General features: G+C 51.3%; 1 protein-coding gene across 4 annotated transcripts in view; it reads left to right on the top strand.

Annotated features, from left to right (window-relative positions):
- The window catches only part of GTF2IRD1 (GTF2I repeat domain containing 1), a 67,764-nt gene that overhangs the window by 50,192 nt on the left and 1,375 nt on the right, over window positions 1-16,197 (top strand). For 3 of the 4 annotated variants that reach the window (XM_074845615.1, XM_074845613.1, XM_074845616.1), the window contains exons 18-26: window positions 711-769; window positions 945-1,010; window positions 1,863-1,946; window positions 2,959-3,142; window positions 3,872-3,900; window positions 9,415-9,462; window positions 12,855-12,932; window positions 14,773-14,965; window positions 15,459-15,496. In XM_074845615.1, the coding sequence (XP_074701716.1) occupies window positions 711-769; window positions 945-1,010; window positions 1,863-1,946; window positions 2,959-3,142; window positions 3,872-3,900; window positions 9,415-9,462; window positions 12,855-12,932; window positions 14,773-14,965; window positions 15,459-15,496 (779 nt within the window). The remainder of the gene's footprint in view (window positions 1-710; window positions 770-944; window positions 1,011-1,862; window positions 1,947-2,958; window positions 3,143-3,871; window positions 3,901-9,414; window positions 9,463-12,854; window positions 12,933-14,772; window positions 14,966-15,458; window positions 15,497-16,197) is intronic. The other variant, XM_074845614.1, reaches the window with a different exon arrangement.

Raw genomic sequence — 16,197 nt, 5'->3', positions numbered from 1 at the left:
GACACTGTGAGATGCCATGAGCAATGTAATGCAACAGCATCGTCTGGAAAAAGAGAATGGATCCAGCAGAGAAGGATTTTAAAATGTCTTAGGTATTTTGGGGGGTTTCTCACCCAAACACTTGACAGCCTCCCTTGCAGAGGAGAGAGCTGACGTGACCAGTGCATCGGGTGGCTGAAACAGAAAATAAACGTGGGGAGCACTGAGATTTTTTGGTGTCAGACCAGCAGCTCCCAGGCCAGCCTGACCACACTTTGGGGTTTCTTCTGTCCCCATCCCAGACTCATTTCTCTCTGACGCAGCTTCAGCCCTGCTATTGCCTCGCTGTGTGGTTTTAGCATTAGATACCCGAGTAATGATTTTTGGGGCCTATTATATGTTGAAATGGGCTGTGCATGGCTTCTCTCATCCCTGAGAAACACGCAGGACCATGTCTCCCAGAAGCCTGTAACTGCTGATTTAAGCTGCTCAGCCATCACCAGCTTAATCTCGTGCTGGGGAGTGTCACATCGACTCACTAAAGAGTCTGTCGGTGTGAAAATTACTTCCAAAGTTCCCCCGCTGCATTGCAGGAGTTTTAAAATTGCATTAGCCAGACACAGTTAGTGGTTAGTGGCTGTAGGAGCATTGTCCGAGGGGATGCTGGAGCAGCGGGCTGTCACTGGCTGGGGAGCTCACACACGTGCCCTTTGCTTCTCGCTGTTTTCCAGACCAGAGCTGCTGGCGGAGGGCGTAAAGGAGCCGGCGTCGGACAGCCCGGCAGCCAAAGGTAGGCTGCGAGACGCCCGGCAGCCGGGCCGTTAAGGACTAGGTAGGAGAGGAGTGAGAGCGTTTTCCTACTCTTGCCTTCCCTCCCCACCTCGTTTTTTGGCTGGAAACCCCCTCCTGTGTGTCCCCCTTGGCAGCACCACGAATCCTAATTCCTCTTATGTCCCCTGTCTCAGCCGCCGGCGAGAGGGACTCAAGCGAGGCACTGCTGGAGGACGCTGTGAAGAGACAGGGCTTTCAAGGTGAGGGCAGGGAGGCACCTGGGGGCGTCGAGGCAGAGTCCCTGGCCTGTTGTGGAGTGTGTGTAGAGCAGATGTGGGAAGGGAGCAGCTGCGGGGCATCAGGGCTCAGTGGGTTGGCAGAGGAGCGGGGCAAGGCAAGGATGGGAGGAGGAGGTGGCATGAGAGGAGGGGAAGGACAGGCAAGCAGAAGACAAGGCGTGTAGCTGGGGCAGCAGTCCCATAGGTCCAAGGAAGAGGCTTGAAGTGCTCTGGATAGTGCCCTAATTAACCAGCTTTGCTTATCTCACCGTCTGACCTTGTGAGATGCATAATTAAGTCTTCCAAGCCTCGGGGTTTGCCTTTTCTGGGGCTTTTTTTCACCTGGGTGATGTTTGTATAAAGGTCGCTCCAGCCCGCCACGCGCTGGCAGCTGGCGTGGTTTGGGGGAAGGAGCGATGGTGAGATGCCCATGGGCTGGGCGGGCAGGCGTTGCCCTGCTCGAGCATCCCTTTGCCTTGGGCCGTGGGGGCCTGCGAGGGTTTGCAGAGAGGGACGGGTTTGGAGAGGGGGACGGAGGCTTTTCAAAGGCTTTGGGTCTACAGAGAGGCTTTGGAGTGTGTTTTATTTTAACGCTGGTAATTATCGCAACTCAATCTTCGATTTCATGTGGCCTTTATTCTTAGCAAACAGGCGGGGGAAAAAAAAACATATTTCTGTTTAGATTATTTTTAAGGACTTTGAATGGCCCACTCCAGAGATTAGCTAATTGCAAGATAAGGACTTTCCTATAATTAGAAAATGGCATTACTTAAAAGTCACAGAGTGCCTTTTAATTTACCAGCAGAAGTCCATAATTGTTTCTTTATTTTACAGAAAATTATGATGCCAGACTTTCCAGAATAGACATCGCTAACACGCTGCGGGAACAAGTCCAGGACCTGTTCAATAAGAAATATGGTGAGAAACCGGGGGGGAGTTGGTTTTATTCCCCCTTTATTCCCTCCTAATTTTTTGCTCCCTACCCCTCCCCTCTCCTCCCGATTCCTCCTCGCCAGGTGCTTTCTCTCACCTCCCCCTTGAGCGGCTGGGAGCTGGGCAGGGAGCGGTGGGTCTGGGAATTGGTGCTCTTTGCTGCAGGCACTTGCTGCCTAGGCAGCTCCCACGCAGGACAGGGGAGCCCGTGATGGGGAGCGTGCTGCAGCCCTTCCTTCCCACTGCCTGCCTTTCCAGCTGCCTGCCTTTCCTGGCCATGTTTTCATGGTTTATTTTCCTTTTAAACCCCGCTCAGTGAAGAACAATGATGGTGAATTCATTAGCAGAGAATTGCGGAGCTGTGGGAGTGCAGGAGGTGGTGGGAGGTTGGGAAGGGACTAAGGAGGGGACGTAGCAGGAGCACTGGGGGATGAGTAGATGCCACCCCTATCCCCAGGGCACCTACCCAGGCTCTGCAGGGCACTCCCATGACCTGCCTGCCCCAGCGTCTGTTCTTTATCAAACAAGGTAGGGAAATGCTTTTATCCTCATTTTCTAGTCAGGGGTAAGACTTGTGCAGGCTCCCAGGTACCCACAAGAGCAATTACTTGCACGGAAATGTGGAGCCTCAGTCTTGCAGCCAGACCTCAGCGAGGGAACACGCCTATGGAGTTATCTCCAAATAATGTCCCAAAGCAAAGAGCAGTGGCTTTCCATCCTTCCCACTGCACTGCATCATCGTACAGGACGGTGCCTCTCCTCGGCCCCACCAGCTCTGCTGCGTGCGCATGGCTGCCTCAGGACCACTTCACTCCCGTTGTGGAGACAGCCTGAAAATGTTGGTCCTTGACCTAACGCTTGATGCGGTGCCTCGAGCAGCCTGCTCATGCCACGCCGTGCTTTGGCGGGGCTGGGGATGGAGCCAGAGCCACAGTAGAAATGGCATCCCTGGCGTCCTGCGCACTTACTGCTCGCTTACCGCTCACTTCTCTCCCAGGTGAGGCCTTGGGGATTAAATACCCCGTGCAAGTGCCATACAAACGGATCAAGAGCAATCCGGGGTCAGTGATTATAGAGGGGCTGCCCCCTGGGATCCCTTTCAGGAAGCCGTGTACCTTCGGCTCGCAGAACCTGGAGAGGATATTGGCCGTCGCTGATAAAATCAAGTTCACCGTGACGAGGTATGTGGCGAGAGGTGTCAGCCACCCTGTCGAGCAGGAGGGGGAGAGGAGTGCGCCGGCCTAAATGCACTCTGCCAGCCCCATTGGGGCAGGACTGTAAATACTGGAAATGCCTCCAGCCCCCAAGACTGCAATTAAGTCAGCAGCTAACAGTTTGACAGAAAGGAGAGGGTCATAAAATAGAGGCTCCTGCTCTTTCATCCTGTCCGCTGCCCGGGGAGGCAATGGTGAGGCATTGGCAGGAGAAAACAGTGCTCAGCGTGATGGATGCACACGCAGAGAAATCCCAGCCCGTTTTCTAGGAGGCTTGAGATAGGAGAAACACTGCTTGGTTTATTGCTGGTGCCGGGCAGCGCTCAGGGTCCCGCAGCGCTTGGGGAGGCGCCGGGCACTGGCTGTTCATGGCAGGGTCCTGTGGGTTTTGCAGCCAAAGGGGATGGACACGAGTTGGGGGGGGGAAAGCACTTTATCAGTGTATCACTGTCAGAGGAAAAAAATGGTTTTAAGAGTGGCTCCGTCACCCTCTTGCTGGCCACGCTGCCTGTCTTCTTACCAACGGGGGGACCGCAAGGACCCTGTCCCCACCGAGCTCCTGCCGGTCCCACACGAGTCGTGGCACAGCGTGCGAAGGACAGGCTGTAACCCTAACCCTCCCTGGGCTCAGTCCAGGCGTGTTGGATTCCCAGTGGCATTTCATTTTAAATCTCCTTTTTTCCTTGTTTTTCACAGGCCTTTTCAAGGACTCATCCCCAAACCCGGTAAGAGATGATGCCTTTTTGCCTAAGCAATGCATTGGCCAAGTGTTCAGTGGTGGTCAGGGAGCTGTAAGCTGTGGATGGCGAGCAATTATTTTAGCAGCTAGAGGAAGGTTGCCCCTGACCTCACTTTCCTGGGCTTCCTAGTTCGGTTTTGTGTTGTTTGGTGCATTTGCTGAAGTTCCCCTGACCGAGACAGCTGGCCTAAGCATCACCCATTGGTACTGCTGCTGTTGCCTTGAAGTGACAGCATTTTTCAAGAGCTAATCTAGGGCAGGGAGCTGTGTTCTGTATTTAAGAAAGCACATGTTTTCTTAAGCATTTTCTTAAAATAAATAAGTGTTGCAATGAGCTGGCGGGTTCAGTAGCGAGGGAGGGTTGTGGGAAGGGGGTGATGAACCACAGGGTCTGCATCGGGCTGCAGCAGCGTGGCAGTGAAAGCCCTCTCTGGCTTATGGGCATGCTGCATGTGGATATGCCAGGGGAGACGTGGGAGAAGGGAGGACAGGGTGTCTGGGGTGTGCTCCGGACCCAGCTGCAGAAATCACCGTCCTGGAGCCACGTCCTTCCCTGTGCATCACTGTGGTAGCTCTGTATCTCGCTTCTAGGCTGCCCAGAAAAGAGAGCTGCCGTCAGAAATGTGGCTAAAAACCTGTCTCGGTTTTAAATGTCTGTAATTACAACTGTTGGAAGAACACAGATGGGTGCAAAAAATGTTGTCATCTTTATTGATGGCTTCCCATTTGCTTGGCCAGCCTCCACGGGGATGGCACAATTTAGGGAAGACAAATATGACAGAGAGGAAAACATTTATATGCCCTTATTGGGAATGGTAAAAAGGTGTTAGACGCCCGGGAGGGCTCTAACAAAAGGCGAGCTGTCTGAGAAATTCAGTCCAGGGCATGGTCTCTGTGTCGAGCCTCTGCAACCCCTGCATCCCTCTCCCCAGCCAAGACGATGGGGAGGTCCCGGAGCCCTTTGTGGACCTTGGCCTCAGACATCCTGTCTGTTGGTCCTAAGCAGCAAGATGCCAGCTCGCATCAGCTGCACCTTAAATGAGCCCTCAGTGAAATGCAAGTTTTGCATAACTCTGGTTTTCCATGGAATTACACGGCTATAACACCAGAGTGAGACGAGGATGTATCCTATCCGCTCCTCCAGCCACATCTTGTCTTCCCGTTCCTCCGCTGTAATCGGTATAATTACGGTAAGAGACGCTGATCTGACACAAATCACACCATTAACAAAGGAGCACATCAGAAGGCAAATACTTCAACCTGCCAGCTGGCTGGGAAACGCAGCCTGATAAATAGAGATGTAGAGGAAATTGATTTTCTTTTCGATGCACAACATTTTTTTTCCTCCTCCAGCTGAACGCTCCCACCATGGGCTGGCCCATGCTAGCACAAACCCAAAGACATATTTTATTCCGTGTATTGTTGTACCCAAGTGGGCCTGGGAGGAGGTCACAGCATCCCTGCCAGGCTTGGGGCTTCACGCCCTCTCCTCCCTTGGGGGTTTTAAATAAGAACAGTCGCAGGTGAGGGGTTTTTCTTATTTGACATCTCAATTTGTTGTACACTATTTCATATATTTGCTAAATCTTTGGAGACAATTCCAGGACTTACAATTATTTTCTAGTAGTCAGACTGCCACCAGAACATCTCCTCAAGAAAAAAGCTGTTTGTATTTTGCCCCCAAAAAATCCCCGTTGACAGCAATTAACCTCTCGTCTGCTTTTCCACCCCATTACACCGAAGTGGATGGTGGCAACACAATGGTACATTCACTGCCTTGGCTTTGATCACTTTTCATCTGTCTTAACAAAATTAATGATTTCCAACTAGCCATAGATCATTAAAAATTTAAATTTAAGAGTGTTCTTTTTACCTCAATCTTGTGTAGAAAAGTCCTGCCACGTAAAATGAAGAGCAGCAGCAGAAGTGCATGCTTGGTGTTAAAATCAGTGAAAATCACTTTTATATCGCAGAGGAGCATTAAAATGAAAACAATAGTTACTCCCAAGCAGGATGACATTGCAAAGGCATCTAAAAGCTGGAAAGCCCAGGAGACGACTGTGTAAATATAAGGGAAGTTACAGTTTTTGTGGATCATTTTGGCCAAAAATTACGTGAAAAGTACACAGTTGAAGGAAAAAGGGAAGTTTAACATAATTTTTTAAAAAACAGAAAAATCACTTTGGATTTATTTTAGTTGCCTTTAGGTTAAATTACAGGGTTAATTTGCTTTAAACAAATCGTGCAGTTTCTGCATTGCAAAGATCATCCCAGACAACTGCAGGACTGCAGAGGACCAGCCTCCTTATCTCTCTCTTTTGGGGACACCCATTTTTTAAGTGCGACAGAAACAGATAAAAGGATTTCAATATAATCTGAGTGCCACGCACTCTTTTTTCTCAAGCTAATCTGTAATTTCTCTGTCGAGATGGTATCTCACCCCTAACGGGTTGCAGTGGGGGGCTGTGGGGCTGCTGGCAGGCTGCTGCAGAGGCAGCTGGGGGGTGCGTGCCTGCAGGGATGCTGTTTGCAGAAAGTGTTTTGGGGCAGGGGGTGGAATGAGGCTGCTTTTTGGAAAAAGAAAGTCAGTGGTGCTCCCCAATGCCCGAATGAGGTCACTGGCTGCGACCCCCTTCTGCAGTGCAGCCTTTCAAAGGTGGGACGATGGCCCTGAGGTCACCGGTGCCTCTGCCAGCACTTAACCCGCGTGGGTCCCTGTGGGGCTTCAACCCAGGAGCACAACCTTCCTGGCATCCTGAGCTTTTCCTTTTGATTTCCAGTGTCTTTTCTCCCCACCACTGGTCTCTGCTCTGCGAAATAGACCTTTAAAACCCTTTTTTGAAAGCAGAATGATCTTTCAGTGTTAAAACAGAAGTGAGCGAGCAGGGGTGAAGCTCCAGTGCTATAAACATGGCACTTATCCTTTCTTTTCTTCTTTCCTGAGGCACAGAGATACAAAACAGGCTTAATTTGAGCCTTTGGAAAAAAAAAAATCAAGCATAAGTAATCTAGCACACACACACACACACAAAAAATCTTTCTGTATGTTAATTTTTATGTGCTTTGATTGAAAATGTACACCAGCTCCATCTGTCCTATTCCCCAAACTCCCTACCACCCTGATAGATTATTTCCCATACTCCAATTAATAAAGTAGGGCAGGCAGTGTTCTTTAATTAAAAAAACCACACATCCAAGCATCCTTTTTATATATATTTTTTTTTTAATCACAAGAGCACAATCCTCCTCAAGACTTTGATGAGATGTGCCTCGCATCGGAAACTCCTAGTAAGAAAAAAAGAAAAGAGGAAAGCGCTTGATGGAGGGGTGATGGGAGCTGAGCGCATCCTGCTCCATCACAGGTTGCTTATCGAGGTCCATGCCCCTCTCCCTTCACCCCCCAGCCCTGACGTTTAACCCTTGCGGGAGCAGACAGGTTTATTTTTCCTTCTGATCCACCTTCCTGTTATCCAGGGTGAATTATTTTTTAGTGTTCACTGTTTCTAGTCTGAAGGTGAAAATTCAAGCAGGTACACAGTGAGTAGCTGTGGAGCTTCAAAGCCTGTTTCTAAGCATCTCCACAATTCCAATCAACTTTTTCTTTGCCGATTTTTTGTCTCCTTTTCCCTTTCACCTGTGTGTTGGCATCCTCGCGCCAACAAGAAGGCAGCACCAGCACCCAGCTCATCCCAGCCCTCGTGTTTGCTTTGCTCTTGCCTCCCTCCCACTCCCCCCCCAGACTCCTATCCTGCCATGTCCTTCAGAGACCCCAAACCCCCTGTTTTTCAGGGTGCTCGTCACACGGCAAGATGGGTGTTGCTCCGTCCTGGCTGTGGTCTGGCACTTAGGGATGTGCTCCGTACCTCGCAGCGCAGTGGCTGTGAGCCTGGTGGGATACCTCCCATCGTTAAGGCTGAGCAGCACATGTGGGTTACCAGGACAAGAAATTTTAATTATCTTTCTTAATCAACATGATCTCATAACGGCACCTTGAAATCTTCACCTGAAGCGCTGCAAATGCCTTTGAGCTGCCACCAACTGAATGAAATGCTGCGCTGCCCTTCCTAAACCATTTCTGGTCATATTGGAAAGATGCTGGTGTATGCTTTTCTTTCTTGCTGCCTGCCCGAACTCCTGCCTGCCTGCAGTCTGCCTGCGCTCCTGCCCATGCTTCTGCCTGCATTCCTCCTTGACAGGAGCTACACCAGGACCTCATTCCCTCTTGGCTTGGACTTTAGTTTGGCTTTCCCAGTGCTGCCATGACCCATCTGCATCTCCTCCCCTTTGCATTGCATATTTGCCTAAACATTTTGCGTGGTGGGTGGTGCCCACTGGGTGCCCACACAGGCAGGGTGTCACCCAGCAATTTGGGGGACCAGGCGACAGGCAGCATCACTTATTTTCTGGCTGGGTCCTGCTGCGTACAGGGCAGGATTTGTCTGCTTGCAGCAGCAGCAGTGCAGGGTCCAGCTCAGCACCCCGGCTCACCACGGGCTGCACCGAAACGCCGGCACCTGCAGCTGCCCTGTGCAAAACCCCATGTTTTTCTGAACCGAAGCACTCTCCCCGCACGGACGGTCGGGCCGCAGGCATGGGCAGAGCTCTTGTCTCCTGTGTGCTGCAATGGCTGCTTTCCTGAGCCTGCTTGAAATGTTTGATGCATGTTTTGAGCTACTTCAGATTGCTTGTATCTCTGCTCAGCACATTCGGACACGCACCTCTGCTCTCTCCCCTCATCCCCTCCAGTTTGCTGGTGCCTGCGTGCTGCCATTTGGCAGCAAGAGCCTTCCTGGTGCCACAACCCGCAGCCCCCGTCCCCCCCGCCGGCTCTCCCCACGGCTGCTGGGATGAGCCTCTTCGCCTCTTCGTTTCTCCTTTTGCCCATCATGCAAATCCTGGCCCTAGCCCTGTCCCTGCTGCTTTTCCCCAGGAAATTCATTTCTTTTTGATATCGCTCGTCACTTTGGAGTCAATGGCGAGCACCAGCCTCTCCTTAGGGATCCCTTTTTTTCCCATTTCCCCCCGTTGCTGCAGAACTGACACAATTTCCCTGTTTGCTTTTCATCTGCTTTAACCTCAGATATTTTTTTCTCCTCCAGCACCGGTGCAGCCACACAGCACAACTGCTGCTGCTTTGGCACGTGCCATAAATGCTGCAATTCAGCTGCGTATCCCTGGGCATGTGTGGACCTGGAGCTGCTCAGGAGTGTGGTGTAGCTCGGGGGATGCTCGCAGGCTCAAGCACATCCCAGAATGGGTCCCTGGTGCGCAGTGGAGAGCCCAGCCCGCCCGCCCAGCACACCAGGCAGTTATTTAGCTACCGAAACCATCTCTGTGCCAAGGGGCCTCAGGACCAGAGGAATTTTAAGCTGCTAGGGACAGTGTCATCCTGGGTTTTGCTTTGTTTGTGACCAAGAAACCAAGCTGCAGCACTCATGGCTCTCTTTTTCTTTCTCTCTCTCTTTTTTTTTTTTTTGTCTTCTTTTAACTTGCGCTGTAGCCCCTAGACGGATAACATCATTGGAAAAAGCCTACGCTGCCTTGAATGGTACGTAGCTCAGTTGATGCATCGTAGATGGTAGCAGACAAGAAATGCACTTGCGTTTTAATATGGGAATGAAAATGTCTTAAACCCCCAAATTTCAGGTATTTTTTTTTTCCTCTCTGCTCTGTTTCCCTGTGATACCAAGAACTGAATGATGCAGGATGTGTTGAACGGTATTTTATCGTTGTTGTTAATTCTCTCTGCATTTCTAAGCACCATTGCTGCAGTCCCTGGGCATCGGTGCCGGTTCTGTGCCAGACAAACCAACCTGCCACATTATCCTCAGCTCATCCATGTGTCTGAGCAATTAATTTGTTAAAAAAATCTACTTGCCATTCACAAGGAGAGCTTGCACAGATGCGGTCTGGGGGTTTTTTGCTTTGCTTTAACACATCCTTTGGGCCAGGGTTGCTGTGTAGTCATGTAGGCTCTGGGGATTTAACATATATACTAATTTACAGAAGTAAAGAAGAGCCTGCCTGCCTGTATCTGTGGCAGGCCACAGTCTATCTCTGGCAGATCCAGGCTTAGTCCCATCAGCTGGGATTCTGGCCGCATATCTAGATGTTAATTGCCTGCTCCCGCAAGTTTATAGCTCTGCTTTGAAAACATGCATATGTTGAGCTAATTTGAACTGTATTTAAACCTGAGTTACTGTGGAATAGCCTCAGTAAAGTCAGTGGATTTATTCTGGGTTTACACAGGGGTGTAATTGAATTGCACCCACTGAAACTGGAAGGGGGAAGAGGTGTGTATTTATCCTCTAAAGATTCAGGGCCACATCCTGACCGCTGTAAGCAGTCTACCCCGGCTGGGTGTTTCTTTGACACAACTGGGATTGCCTGAAGAAGGGACCTGAGCCACTTGCCTGGTGGGATGTGTTGGACAGTGGCTGTTTCCCTGATGAACTGGGCTTCATGCCGGGTGTTGGGATAACAGGAGGTTGTTACTCCAGGCGTGGTGGCTGGGTGGAGGACGTGCATCACCTGGAGCAGCACCCCGGGATGCTGGCAGCAGCATGGGGAGGAGGAAGGCTCTGCCAGGTACCCTGCCTGGCCGTGCCATGGCTTCACCGTGAGATCTGGGCTCTGCATGTGGCATTGCGAACCCATACAGGACCATTATTTATCCATGGGATACCTTGGATTTGGTTTTGTCGTGTTTTTTTAAAGTCACTAGAAGAATAGGTGGTGTTTTGAATCCTGCTGTTCAAAAGCAGACAGCTAAACCCCATTTCTAATAACTACTGAATATGACTTGGCTTTTCTAAAAGAAATGTCAAGCTCTGACAAGTCCCACTGGAAAAGAGAAAATGGTGCTTTAACAATGTGACCACTTGTACGTAAGTGCCTATGGAGAGAGTGGGGCTCCTCGCTTCAGGCAAGCAGGATTGGAAAGAAAAAAGTCAATCAACTGGCTACTTTCTTTAAATTAAAGAAATAAAAATTTGATAGCACAGAGCTGAAGCCAGCAGCATGCATAAACCTGCTTTATGGGAAGGACTCTGCACATCCCAGGAGTGCCAGTGGCTTCCTTGAGTCGATTATTTCCCAAACCAAAATGTCTAAAGTCAAAAGTAGATGGAGGTCCCTCCTGCCTGGAGCCACCCGGGGACGGAGGGGCAGGTCTCCAGGAAGCAGTGCCGCTGGCTGGAGCCTCCTCTCTGGCTTCTCTGTTATGCATGCTCAGTTCCAGGTTTTTCATGGCATTTGTTTGTGTCCTTGGATGGGAATTTGGGAGTCCTGCCCACCGCAAGGTGGGAAAAAACCCCCATGGGATCTTGTTTCTTCACTCAGGTCGCTCAGGGCATGAGCGGAAAGGAAAGAGCTGCTGTGTTTTCCAGTCCCAGAGAATTAAATGAGTGAGAACACTTAATTCTGGTGTTTCTTTGTCTGCTACCATCTACACATCCATACGGGTGTGTATATACAGCCCAGAAACTGAGCATCAGTGACAAGGAAGTCGCAGAGGGAGCCCGCAGGGTTTGCCCCCACTGGCCTGCCATGGCCTTGGGCACAGCACCGCGAGGCAAGGTCTTGGTTCTTGAAATCAGAGCTCCTTGGCAGCATTTATTTGATTTTCTTCTATTTTATTTGGTTTTTTGCTCCATCCCTTTCAAGCTGCTTTGTTGCCATTTCTGGATTTGAGCAAGGTTCCTTCACAGAAACTTCTCCCTTTTTTTTTTCCCTAGTTCTATCCAGACAAAACTATTGTTTTCCAGGTGAAGGAGAGGCTTTTTTGAGGCTGTACCCTGCAGTAGCAGGGTGTGGAGATTTAAGGGTGCTAGCTCGCTCGGGGACCCTCAGCAGCAGGGTGCCTGAGGCGTGTGATTTCTGCTGGGGGTGCTGAGCACTGGGCTCTGGGGGCCCGTGCAGGGAGGCAGGGACTCGTGTCAGGTTTTCAGCTTGTGTTTAAAACAAAACTGCAAGCCATGTGTTTGCTTAAAGCCAAAATCATAATCATGTGATTGCTCAAAATCAGAATCAAAATCATATGATTGCTCAAAATCAAATTAAATAGCTGCAGACCAGGGGTAGAGGATGCTCAGGTCCCTCATGCTGAGGTTTGCAGTACTCACCTCAATGTTTTAAATAACCATCCTGGATTTCCACCCCGTGGCTTGCCAGCCTGTGTGAAAATGCCTGCCTTGGGAGCAGTGAGGCTCATGGTGGTGATATCTGCTCTCCAGGAGGGGACCCCCCCAGCTGGCCCTGCGCTGCGCTCCCAGCTGGCCCAGGGCTGGGGGGGGCGACCCTGGCGAGAGGCGGATAAGGTTCATTCAGTTGGTGCTTTTTACCTGCGGGGTAATCAAAAAAGCATCAAAGGGGGTCGGTACTGACCCCAGTCATTTTTTTCTGGAGCCCCCTGAGGATGCTGAATAGTTGGGGGAAAAATCTACTGACATAGGCACGTCATTTGAAATGAGAGAACAGAGGGGAAGCTGTTTGGCGCGATGAGGATAATTAAAAAAGCTAGTAAAGCCAAGCTGATTATATGGCATATTATAAAACAATACTGTACTTAGGAGCCCAGCTATAAAAGCGCTATCTCATTCCTTGATATCACTTGTGGGAGCATTCGTGGCACTGAGGGCCTGAGTCTCTGTTGCTTTGCATATTTTGCAGTCATTTACAGCACCGCAAAGTGGATGTAAAATGCTGTCAGCCGTGGCAGCGCGTGGCAAATGCAGATTTGGCAGCATTTTATAGCTACTTTGCACGGCTCTAAAAGGTGACGCAAGGTGCAGCCGCAGAGCAGCCACCTCTGAGGTGTCCCCACACTGTGCTGGGGCAGAGGGACAGAGACACGGTTGTGTGTTGTGACAGTGGGATGGAGTTTCCAAGGGCTCAGAAAGAAACAGGGTATGTTATTCCCTGTCCTTTTTTGCTTTGCAGATGAGGATGATGCCAACAGGCTCGGAGAGAAGGTGATTCTCCGAGAGCAAGTGAAAGAGCTTTTCAATGAAAAATACGGTGAGTCTCCCATCTGCACGCATCGCCAAGCGAGTTTGTTTTTGCTGACAGCAGCCATAGTTAAAATTAATTCGACTGAAGGCCTCTATTTATAGGCCGAGCGCACGGCAGCCTGCTGCAGCACAGGTTTCGTCCCACTGCTTCACGTTACAGCCTGTCCCCAGGGATGTTCCCGTGTCTCGCTCCCGGCAGGTGGGACCGTGACCTTGTTGACAGCTCATCCTTGGCGAGGGGAGGGAGGATGGAAAAATGCAGCCGAGGAGCAGGATTTGTTCAGTCTGGTGTCAGCCTTTGATGCATTTTTAACGTGTTCTGAGCCGGCGTGAGCCACGGTGTGTGTGCTGAGTGTGCCTGCCCTGCGCCAGCCTGCTGGCAGGCAGCCCCTGCCTGCTCTGCCTGCCAGGCTGGGAGCAAGGCGCTGCAGCCCGACATGGGGCACAGCTGGGGAAAAGTGTGCTGGAGCCGTGGTGGAGAAGGAGGTCAGGAGATTGAAGATCTGAAACTGCCGTTTGCAGGCTCCTTGCGCTGCCTAGCAAACCCCTCCTTCCACCCTGGGAAAAGGCACAGTATAATAGCAGCCGGCTGGGGCGGGTGGAGGAGCCAGCCACGGGGTGCACAGCCCCAAGTGGGGTCACTGCTCGTGGCTGTCCCCTCGCCACCGTTGGGGCACAGCTTGAGTAAGTGCTGGGCGGTTACTTCTCAACCTGTGACTCCCCAGGGCTGCGCAACTGGGCCACGGCGGCTCGGTGGCACCCCACCGCTTCAGTGCGGTGTCTTGCCTCCCTCCCCAGAATAGTTGCCTGAAGGAAAAGGAAAATAACAAAAATGGTAACAAAGCAGTGAGAAATGGCATTCTCCTTTCTCAAGTCTTCCCTTGTCAAGGCTGCTCGCCCTTCCCACAAACCCTGTTTATTTTGGGGTGCTGCTCACAGCAGTGTGCTGCTTTGGGGGTGGGTTTGCCCCGTTGGAGGTGCCAGCATGCAGGTGCAGCTCCCCGGGGAGGCTGGTGCCCATGCTCTGAGCATCCCCATCCACCCCGGCTCAGCAGCACTCACCCCAGGGCAGGGCTGAGCCCACAGCAGGTCGCTGCATTCCCATGGTCCTGGCACTGCTTACGGAGCACAAGGTGCCAGAAGGGCTCCAGGGACAAACTCCCTACAAGAAAAGCCAGAAATGTGGCTGAGGGGCAGCTCACACCTTCAGGTCTGCGGGCTGCAGAGACGTGAGGTGAGAGGAGGCTCTTACAGCCAGGACCAGCACAAGAGGGAGGGATGTTCGCTGCTCCCTGACGTGCAGGAACTAAAGGGGTACCCAGAGGGGTGGACAGCAGGTTTAAATCACACAGATTATTAATGCAGCAAGGAATTAAATTGTGGTATTTCAATGCCACAGAATATAGTGGAGGCTAAAGGGATAAAGTGATTCAAAAAATGGTCAGGAGTGATGTGTGATGATGAGTGATGGATGTGATCTCCATCCCAGTGACCCCCAAACCTGCTGACAGCTGGACGGGCACATTTCCCCCCTCTCCTGGGCTGTCTCCCACACTGCTGCTGGCTGTGCTCTGCATGGAGGAGAGGCAGGTGTGCAAGTGCTGGTGCTGTAAAACAGCCCTCACCTGAGACTCCTGGCAGGATCCTAAATGCAGACTAACAGAGCAGGCAATAAATTGGGCAGGCAGATGTGAAACAGCTGGGTGCGATGTGGCTGCAGCAAAGATCAGGCATCCTGGCAGCCGTGACTTCCCAAAGTCCTCCCAGGGCTCTTGGTGCTTTTGTTGGTTGGATCCAGAGCCCTGTGGGGTAAAGCCGGTGCGTTGTCCTCTGCTCTGCTGTTACAGGAGAGGCTCTGGGCTTGAACCGGCCTGTCATGGTGCCCTATAAACTCATCAGGGACAGTCCTGACGCCGTGGAGGTTACCGGACTGCCAGACGACATCCCTTTCAGAAACCCCAATACCTACGACATCCATCGGCTGGAGAAGATCCTGAAGGCACGGGAGAGCATCCGGATGGTGATTATAAACCAGCTCCAGTAAGTTCCCCCAGCTCTGCGACCAGGGAAGCTTTCTGTTCATTAAGTGTTGCCCTTCCTTCTCCAGCTGTGAGGGGGTAAGTCACCACGGGGCCAGCGGAGCGGGGCCACGCCACCGTGTACCCACGGAGGACCCGCTCCATCCCCAGCATCCGCTGTCCTGTGCCACAGGGACATGCTCGGCCATGGGTGGGCACAGCGAAGCGTTAGTGGGGGTGGTTTATCCCCCCTTCCTTGCAGAGTTTGTGATGATGATGCTGGGAAGGAGCATGGCCCAGGGGCAGATAATGGGACAGCTCAGAGACCCAGCTGAGTTATTTCGGGTTGCTTCCCTCTGGGGAGCGGTGGGGAGGCTCCGTGTCACATCCCCACGCAGAGGGGTGTCAGATGAGGCAGCTTGGGGTCGGGGCCTGGGCTGTGTCCCAGCAGGAGCAGGCGCGTAAGGGAGAAACGACAGTGACTGCCTGCTCTCACCCCCTTGTCTCTCACACAGGCCGTTTGCCGAAATCTGCACTGAGGCCAAACAAACAGGTAAGCGGAGGGCTAAGAAATAACTGGCTTTCCCTGCCCTGTGGCAGAGAGAATACACGGGCAATATGGATGGGGGCAGGGGGGCATTCAGACCTCCTGCATCCCCAGGGAAGGCTGGGAAGAAGATCCTACCTGGAGAAAGAAAACTCAGGCTCAGCACCTGTTCAGGAACAAACCATCCTCTTAGACGTCTGCACTTCTGTGAGCTGGGGAGAGACTGGGCTGTTAGACTCAAACTTTCAGCATATTCTGGAGGATATGATTATCCCTTTCCCATTAGCAATTTACTCACCATGAGCAATTTATTCACTGGCTAAAGCCCTTAATTTGAGCCATCATTTAGCAGTTTTGCTTCTAAGGAAATAGGTTTCTGTGATCACTGCGAATGCATTTCTCTCTCTGTCCAACCCTCCCCGATAAATCTCAGCCAGTTTTAATCAAATGTGTCAGAATTAGCAGCCCCAGAGATAATTAGGAAGCTTTTAGTTTTATAAAAATAGGTGGCTAGGTAGAGGAGAGAGATCTGGCATGTAAGAGCACGCCTGAAACCTCACGTAAAAAGAGAGATGCATGAGAAACTTCATATATGCAGATAGATATGGGTATATCATATATGCAGATAGATAGATAGATATGGGCGTATTGTCATCACAGCTGGCACCTCCACAGCCCCAAAGCATCCAGCACAGACTCAAGTCTGT

The sequence above is a fragment of the Strix aluco genome, chromosome 19 (assembly GCF_031877795.1).
Source record: "Strix aluco isolate bStrAlu1 chromosome 19, bStrAlu1.hap1, whole genome shotgun sequence".
Lineage (NCBI taxonomy): Eukaryota > Metazoa > Chordata > Aves > Strigiformes > Strigidae > Strix > Strix aluco.
Note: the sequence above shows the minus strand (reverse complement) of the source record. Positions and strands in the feature narration are given on the sequence as shown.